Source organism: Protopterus annectens, chromosome 4.part0, assembly GCF_019279795.1.
Source record: "Protopterus annectens isolate FY-2018-M chromosome 4.part0, PAN1.0, whole genome shotgun sequence".
NCBI classification, from domain to species: Eukaryota; Metazoa; Chordata; order Ceratodontiformes; family Protopteridae; genus Protopterus; species Protopterus annectens.
In genome coordinates, this window is record NC_056733.1 from 933,202,440 (window position 1) to 933,212,200 (window position 9,761).

A 9,761-nucleotide genomic window follows, 5' to 3' on the forward strand; every position below is an offset into this window, starting at 1 on the left:
GAGACCAGTGCACCATGTATTGTTTTGCCCTCGGGGCTTTTCCCTCAGGGCTTCTTATCTGCTGTACCTGCTGCTGCCGTTAATATTTCTAAAATCATTGTCATTTTTTGATTCTGAAGTCAGAGTACATGTTTTATTTTTTGGTTGTCCTAATGTGCGGTAAGGATTTTAGATTCTACTCCCCCACCAAAAAAAAGTTCTGCTATCAATCTTTGGAAGAAGACATACATATTTATATATGTGTTGATGAATGTGTGGCACATTGATGCAGCAGTTAGCATTGTCGCCTCACAGCAAGAGGTTCTCCAGTTTGATTCTTGGCTGGGGTGTATTCTGTGTGGAGTCTGCATGTCCTCCCTGTGTTCAGGTGGGTTTGCTCCGGTTTCCTCCACATTCCAAAGACATGCATCTGGAGTGTTTGCCCCTGGGTCTCTGCTGAAAATGGGGTCTGTCCTAGTCTGACTTTCCTGGAAACAAATAATACATAAAATAAATATCCAGACTGTATTCTTTTGTGTAATTGTGATCTGGCCATTTCTTAACTATTTATTTATCTTTTGTTGACTGGGTAAGTGGCCTGGTTCTTGGACCCTTTTCAGCTATGATTCAGGCCATAAAGCCAATGTGCATGCCTGAGATATTTTATGTTCCCTATTTTGTTTATGGAGAAGTCAGATACTTAGGGTGTATGTAAGTTTGTCTGGTGGCTGGACACCTAAAATAGCATTGCAGGCTAAAGTTTGTTGTTTTCATTTCAATTATAAATTGTTTTTAGGGTTATAAGATCACCATTAAATTAACCTTTCTATGTTGATGCTATTATATTGAGATTTCTAAGGCAAGAAAGGACAATCATTTTGGGAATGATTTCTTTTGCCCAAACACAAGTGCTCAAACTGTGCAAACTTGAGGACTGTGTTTTTCAAAATGATGCTTCTCTTGAAAATTGCCAAAAAAGAGAAAGCAAGTATTTTTTTCTTGTGCAAAAAACAAGTATTTGTCATTTTTCTGAGGAGTGATGCTCTTAGAGATGATTCTGCTAAGTAACAGAGATGGAACACCCATCACCTCAAATGGGAGGAGGCGTAAAGAATACTAATTTTTGAAAAATGTCTTTTCATGCTCTTCTTATCAGTGTGCATTCGAAGTAAAATGTTTAGAATTTTTATCAGCACAAATAAAAGAAAACAAAACCCAAGTAAAATACTTGAACGGAGCTTTTTGTAGAAGATGACTGCAGTCTCATTTGTCAGCTGGATTTGATCAACTAAAGAAATATCTATTGCAATCCAATGAACCTCAATTCATCAACTGCAAGAAGCCAAGAAATGCCCCCCCAAGAAGGCCTATGTTAAAGCCTGTTTCCAAGGTTCGTTGTATTGTGATTGAACTTCTGTAAGTCTGGTAGAATCCGGCTGAAAGCTGCAAATGTAATTGTAGAGGATATTGCATGCAGTATCAGATGTATACCTGTGAACGTAATTCAACTATTCCTTGTAGCTTACAGCTGCACCTCCCCCTGTTACCGGGGCTTCTCTCTGTGATAACAGGTTTGATATTTCCCCTTTTGCCCCTCTGCTCCTTCTTCCAGTTCGTGGTATGTCATCGCAACACAAAACTGCATTGTATCCCTAGAAATGGCTAACCTGACGTCCACTGCTTGTTTAACTAGATTGGAAAGTAACATTTTTCTGTTATCTTTTTTTGTTTAACTGTGAACCATGTTATGATCTCACTTCCAAAAATGACCTTCCCCTCCGGCTCCATTTCTGCTACTCCTTTAGTGCAGTTTGGAAACATGATATACAGTTCACTACTAATTGTTTTACTCCTGTATTATGGAGAAATTGAAGAATCACTTTGCTTCTTGAAATTACTAAATTAAATGCGTTTCAAATGTTCTTTTTGCACATGTATGCCCCATGCAAACTATACAAACAGTATCATAATTTTTTTGTGATTTGTGTTTACTAGAGGTAGTTATGAAGTCATTCATTCACAATGCCGTTCAGCTTAAAACATTTTTTGGGCGACTGATTTTATTGCGTGGAGGTTTATTGTTCACATATTTTTTCCAATTATCATGATTTACTCAACTAAAAAAAATACAACACTTATAAAGCCAACCTTCAAGCAATACTTAGCCTTGAGCTGTGGCCGTGGGTTTCGTGTGCGTTAAACTATATGCCTTTGTAATGTACCATTGATTCCTAAGTGTGGGAGTATACATTCAAAATATACATTCCAGATGACTGAATTTAATACAAGAGTAGTGAGGGGCTGGTCTTGTTTTAACATTTATGTCTTAAGTCTTTAATGAACAGATTACTGAAATGCCTGTTGTTTGTTTTAGTTGCATGCTATATATTTGCAAGATCTGATTCATAAACCCATCACCTAAACAGCCAACATTTACTCCCCACCAAGGAAGCCGTTTCTAAGAATACAGCCCTTTCTGCCTCATCTCTTAAGGCATAACAAGAACAGAGCTATCCACTGCAGTTAAGGAAGCTGGCACCATGGTATAGTTATAATTTTTATGTTTTTTAGAAGAAGAGTAGTAGGTTACTTGTTCACAGACAGATTGATCAAAGTCTTTGTATTTTAACTTGATTTGTGTGGATGTTACAATGCATGAAAAGCCACTTGGTCAAGTGATATTACTATAATACGGTGTCCGGCATAGCTAGATGGAGCCCCAACTGTGCCTTAGATATCAGAAGTTCATTAAGCAGTCTGTGCTCTGGAGGGTTCAGCTGGGAAGAGATAGGGCTCTTTGGGCAATACTGACTCACTCATTCCAAGGAAGATGGGATGGTACCAGAGTCCACTGCAAAACGTTTATGAGGTAAATAAGGTAGTTTCTTCAGCCTGAAACTCAGGGAACATCAACTCACTAGGTTATAAATGTAGAGGCAACCACCTTGCAAAGAAACCTAGCTACCTTAGTCTATATAGGAAATTACTTAAGGTAGAAATTACATGCTTAGATCATCCTATATGATACCTGAGAATCAATTTTCTGCTTCTAGGTTTCCAAAATGTAAGCTAGAGTGACTTGCAAGACATCAGTTAAATTCATTTATGCATTTTCTAAATACATTTCCACTTTATTTACTATAATTCATATACAAAATATTTAATAATGAAAAACAAATTAAGCAACAGCTGCATTCTGTGCAGTTTCAAAGGAGCACAAAAAATGACATGGCTATATCTAAACTATAATTTCTAGCCTCCAGGCTATTTGCCTATCTTTCTCTTCCAAATAAAATTGTCATCGTTTGTTTTCTTTGCTGAATGCCACTTGTTGATTGTTATGCTAAGTGCGCTTTGTAATCATTCATGTATCTAAACCATGTAGTGTACTATGCTTGCATTCTGTATGTATTGTGTATGTATTGTAGAGCTTTTCTCCCCGAGCCTCCACTGAAAACGGGCTCCCCAAGCCCAGTGGACCTTCCCAGTCATAAAACTGGAATGAATAAATAACTAACTTGTTCTGCACTACAAATTCTGGAAGTAATAGTGAGAAACTTTAAAAATCTGTTTCAGGGTTGCTTTAATGGAATGCAGAAACAGAAAAAGTTACCTTGATTTGCTAGTGAAAACAGTTTCCTTAACGTTCTGCAGCATAGCCTTTTTCAGTTTGCATCTCATGTCATTCTGCATGCAAATAATGAAGGATACACTAACAAAGTTTCATCAACATCTTTTTATCACCATTGTATAACTTTGGCAGATTTATAATTACTTAAATATTTAAACCTGTAGGCATCAGTCACACATTTCTGTTACCACTGACTACAGATTTTTTACGGACAAAATTAGTGCAGGAAGGTTGAAGAGCTGTAAAGATTCAGGCAGTAATCCATTAAGGTTATGCTAAACAAAATTCCAAGGTGCACATTTCTTACAGCAGGTTACCATTTAGTTTGTGTTTGAGAAACTGATAGACTGTGGTGGCAGGTTATTTGTTCCATCAGCTCTTTGTGAAATTTTATTCAAAATTTTTCGAAACAGACCTTGAAATGATGGGCTTGAGAAGTAATATACGACAGGATTGAGTGCGCTGTTGAAATAAGTTAAGCATACTGAAGTATAAAAAGCTAAGTTGGCTTGTTTAAATTGCTCGCATTCCTTTCCGTACTTTAGCTTTAAGAATTGAACTGTTATTCTGACAAGGTTACTTGGAAAAAAGCAGACCGCAAATACCACTGCTACAATTGTCACAAACTGAACAGCCTTTTTTATCTTTCCATGTTTGTCAACTGTTTTATTTTTCAGTTGCCATGAGATCCGGATTGTGCAGTATGAAATTATGCATGTTGGTATAAGGAACTGTGAAATATAGAAAGCTTCATGCCAGTCTGCTGTTCCCAAAACAGAGGGACATATATTAAAACTCTCACACTGAGTCTGGTTGTTATTAAAAAACAAACGTGACTGTGCTAAAATATAGGATGTCATCGATGTGACAAGCAACCATAATGCAAATGATACCACGACCGACTCTTTTAGTGTTATCCGGCTGATTCTGAAAAGAGGATGAACAATTTTGAAGTAACGATCTATTGCTACAACTGTAAGGAAGAATATGCCAGCTGCTCGGTTTACAGCAAGCATATATAACAAAAGTCTGCAACTTATATCACCATGGATCCAGTTCTGTCCTCTGAGATAGTAGTCTGTGCGGAAAGCAATGCATAAGAGAACCAGAGTATCAGCCAAAGCTAAATTGAGGAGGTACACATTGTTTGGTCTCCATGTTTTCATCTGAAAGCAAAACATCCACAAACCAATTCCGTTGCCTGCCACGCCAAATATAAATTCCACTATAAGCACAGGTGGAAGGTATTTGATAAGAAGTGGTTCATGAAACACACAACATGAAGTGGAGTTCATTTCTGCAAATGCTGATTGAAAAAAAAAAAGCTGCAACAGGACAGTATAGTGACAGGTAGTTTAAGAGCTTATGCTGTTAGGTTCACTGTTTCAGACTGCTGTTAAATAGTGCAGTCTAGCTTTGTTTTCTGTTATGAATTTGTTTGAGCAGATACCTGAAATGCAAATAGTGTTGCCATGGAATCAGGTATTCTATGGAGACATAATCCCTTTGTATGTTGACTATTCTGGGAACTTAGTTCATAAATTTAAGTGCTTCTATATGTGGTGGCCATTTGGATCTTCCATTTATGATCTTCTAATCCATGAAAGTAGCAGGGTCCTCTGTTAAACTTGTTATTAAGTTTTACTGATTTCCAGGAGTGTGGCAGGACAGTAAACTGCTAAACATCTGCATTAACTGTTAAGTAAAAATACATTTAATGTCTATTCACTTTTCTAGGATGAGGGAGTTCCGATTTATTTTTTAATCTTTGACAAACTTCACCTTTTGTTTGTTTTAGCTTATATTTTCTGTTAAGTTTAGATGTTAGATTTAATAAAAATGCAATGCCTGTGCAGTGATTTTCTCAGAGCTCTGTTACAGTGTTGTAGGAATCCATATGATAAGTCCACTAATACAGTTGTACCTGATGTCACACGTTATAAATATGTTTTAGTCACATTTAGCTCACTTCTTGTTAACGTCTACCTTATCACCACCGCATTTTAATTGTTTTTCCTGTTTTCAGTTATCATAATCATTTTATTTTCAACTGTTAAAACACAATTATGTGGATATTGTTGTACAGTGTTACACTCCTTTCATACATCTGAAATAAATATCGACCTGTATGATGTCTGATGCTGTTTGATACGCAGAGTGCAGCTTTTAGAACTGCTCAATCAGATTATATCCGAATACAGTAATGAAGACAAAACTTTAAGGAAAGGAGCATGTTAATAAGAAATGTATCAAAAAGTAAAGACACTGATGATGACCACTGAGAGAGTGAGCACAAGAATGCGTTTTACAAGAAAGGCAGATGGCAATACTTTTTTAAGTCTTTGATGTATGCCACCCTGAATTTATGTATTACTGGGTATAATTGTTGTATTAAGCATTTAATGGAACTCAAGAAATAATTTATTTGTCACAGGTTAGTACAGTACATAAACTGTCATTATTTTTTGCAGCTGGCTAGTGTTATATATTAAATATGGTCTGCCTATCTTCCATTGCCTATAGCTTAAGCGATGCAAAAAAAATCAGTGTTAATGGGTTAGGTGGAATGAAATTGTAGAAAAAGATTCTGAAAATTTCACGTGCATTCTTTCAAGAGGAGAAATAATATGATATGGATAGAAGGTATAGGGGACATTGAAAGGGAATATATCCACCATGGAGGTACAGAAGATGGAGTAGGTAGGAGTTGATGGAGATTAATTTCATTTATTCCTAATGTAGATACTGAGAATGTTGCGAAATGTGGCAATGGAAAGGTTTAACAAGGTTTGAGATGATGAGGCAGAGGAGAAGGGAAGGTCAGCAAGCAAAATGTTATCTGCAGATATCAGGAACAGTACAGCTTTTGGTCTTTGTTTGCTGGGTCATTATGTTCCCAAGTATCATTCACAGATGAATCGAGCTAAACTTTCTCCTGTGATTTCTATATCCCTGCATCTTTTCCAGTAATGAGAATGTTTCAGAAACACTAAGAATATGGTACAACGTACTTAGACTCATAGTTTATGCATGTGAAAGCAGTGAGAATAAAGCCCAGTTCTGCACACATTCTAAACCAGACACCTCATACTGCTTTGTCACCATGCTAGTGTCATTTACACGACTGTATAGCTGTCGATCATGACGTTGCCACTAGTGCACTGCTTTTTTTTTTTTGCTGCCGCTGCACCTGCAGCTTACCATCTACTGCCCCATCTACTGCCACCAATGCCTCTCCTTGTCCGAGTCTGCCTGGCTCTCTTACCTCCCACAGAACAACACTGACTCATAGTCTGCCTGGCTCTCTTACCTCCCACAGAACAACACTGACTCATGGTCTGCCTGGCTCTCTTACCTCCCACAGAACAACACTGACTCATGGTCTGCCTGGCTCTCTTACCTCCCACAGAACAACACTGACTCATGGTCTGCCTGGCTCTCTTACCTCCCACAGAACAACACTGACTCATGGTCTGCCTGGCTCTCTTACCTCCCACAGAACAACACTGACTCATGGTCTGCCTGGCTCTCTTACCTCCCACAGAACAACACTGACTCATGGTCTGCCTGGCTCTCTTACCTCCCACAGAACAACACTGACTCATGGTCTGCCTGGCTCTCTTACCTCCCACAGAACAACACTGACTCATGGTCTGCCTGGCTCTCTTACCTCCCACAGAACAACACTGACTCATGGTCTGCCTGGCTCTCTTACCTCCCACAGAACAACACTGACTCATGGTCTGCCTGGCTCTCTTACCTGCCAAAGAACAACACTGACTCATGGTCTGCCTGGCTCTCTTACCTGCCACAGAACAACACTGACTCATGGTCTGCCTGGCTCTCTTACCTCCCACAGAACAACACTGACTCATGGTCTGCCTGGCTCTCTTACCTCCCACAGAACAACACTGACTCATGGTCTGCCTGGCTCTCTTACCTCCCACAGAACAACACTGACTCATGGTCTGCCTGGCTCTCTTACCTGCCACAGAACAACACTGACTCATGGTCTGCCTGGCTCTCTTACCTCCCACAGAACAACACTGACTCATGGTCTGCCTGGCTCTCTTACCTCCCACAGAACAACACTGACTCATGGTCTGCCTGGCTCTCTTACCTCCCACAGAACAACACTGACTCATGGTCTGCCTGGCTCTCTTACCTCCCACAGAACAACACTGACTCATGGTCTGCCTGGCTCTCTTACCTGCCACAGAACAACACTGACTCATGGTCTGCCTGGCTTTCTTACCTCCCACAGAACAACACTGACTCATGGCGAAGGGTGATGAAGAGATTGAGGCATCCCAGTTCAGATGTTTTTTTTTTTTTTTTCTGCTTAAGCCCCTGGCCCCCTTGTGAGCCTCATAGGGATCTACTTTCCAAACCTGAATTACCAGGATCTTGAACTTCATAGCACTGAGATGAACACACCAAGTTTGCAAATGGCTGAAACTTTAAAACACTGAACCACACAATATCAAAAATCAAGTTGTATACATTTCGATATTTTTCTCTGCACCACTATAGTATTCATTAAATACTGTAGATCTAAAAATGTCATAACAATAATGTCATATTTTAATATGTAAGTTTTAGTTCCTTATAAAATAGTCAAACATTTATATAATAATTACTAATAGATTACATAAACATTATATAAGTTAACAACCTTCCTAAAGTTTGTAAAACAGGAACGTTCGACAAAGGAATATTGAGTTTTCAGCCTTTTACCATTTTAGTGAAATTAAATACTTACACAATCAGTATATCTTTTTTTAACCGTTTTCCACATGGTAAATGCACTGTGAAATTGTTACCACTGCCTTACTTTTTTATAAGATGCTGGTGAATATAGTGCTGTTACACTTCTTGGAGTGTTGAACACATGTTTGAAAGGTAGGTAGTGTAAGTTCTTAAAGGTATACATACTTCTTTCAAGGGTTTGGTTTCAGTTAATCAGTACATTTTTGATATTGTGTGGTTTGGTATTTTAAAGTTTCAGTCTTTTGCAAACTTGGCGTTTTTGTCTCGGTGATATGAAGTTCGAAATTCTGGTAATTCAGGTTTTGAAAGTAGATCCCCTCATAGACACCATGTGCTTGGAATGGGCAATTAGTGGACCATAACAACTTGCCTCTGACCTGCACAAGGGGCTGACAGTAAGCAGCCAGCCAAGCCCTGTGAAACACTTTGCAGTAGCTTTTGTCTGGCCTTCACCACAGAGATCCAACTGCATTGTGTGCCCAGTGCATTTACCCCTCTTTCCTCTCTCCCAGGGCAAGAATGGCCATTCTCATTGCTAACATCTCAGAAATCCAAGTTGCCTGCATCATAGTCAGGGCTTAATCCCATTATGTCATGCCACCGACTTGCATACTATATTATGTAATGATGGTGTCTGGATTAACCCATTTTACATTAGCACATCTACTTAGCTAAGAAAGGAAAAGGCATTGCCATTTTTTTAGCATCCATAACATCAGAATCAATGTTGAGCTTATCTGTGTCAATCTTTAGAATTCACTGATTTATTTTTTCACTCAGCAGCCTACAACTGCTTTGTCCTGTTGAAGATTGTGGAGAAGATGGGCCCTGTCCTAAGAAGGTTTGAGGCATAAGGAAGAGAAACAGTTCTGGATGGAATGCCAGTTCATCTTGACACACACACACACACACACACACACACACACACACACACACACACACACACACACACACTTGGCAATTCAGGAGCATTACCAGCAAATCTGTTGAATGTGGGAGCACACCTGAGATCCAGACAAAAACCCACTCAGACAATCATTTCTCATTTACTGGTCAGCTAATAGGCATTACCAGATTCCTAACAAAGTTCATTTTTTACATTCTGGTTTTATTAACACTTCCCTAAAGCCTGTGGAAAAAGTACATATTGCCAAAAAAACTATTCAGTGTGAGTGGTGCAACAGATAACACACCTGCCTTAGGTGCAGCAGCTGAGGGTTCTATTCCCAGACCAGGCAGATACATTGCTGACAGTGCGGGTGTGTGTGTGTGCTGCACTCTTGAGTGTGTTGTCCTTCAGATGAGATGTTGAACTGAGGCTTCATCTGCATGAGTTGGTGATAGTGCAGGTGGCTGTAAAAGATCCCATGGCACCTATTGA

At 39.1% G+C, this 9,761-nt stretch overlaps 1 protein-coding gene across 1 annotated transcript; it reads right to left on the reverse strand.

Moving 5' to 3' along the window:
- Positions 1-3,910: 3,910 nt before the first annotated feature.
- Positions 3,911-4,905, reverse strand: LOC122800152 (hydroxycarboxylic acid receptor 2-like). Its single transcript, XM_044069666.1, has one exon. It carries the CDS (start codon positions 4,903-4,905, stop codon positions 3,931-3,933), a length of 975 nt encoding a protein of 324 aa, XP_043925601.1. The 3' UTR covers positions 3,911-3,930.
- Positions 4,906-9,761: the final 4,856 nt, after the last annotated feature.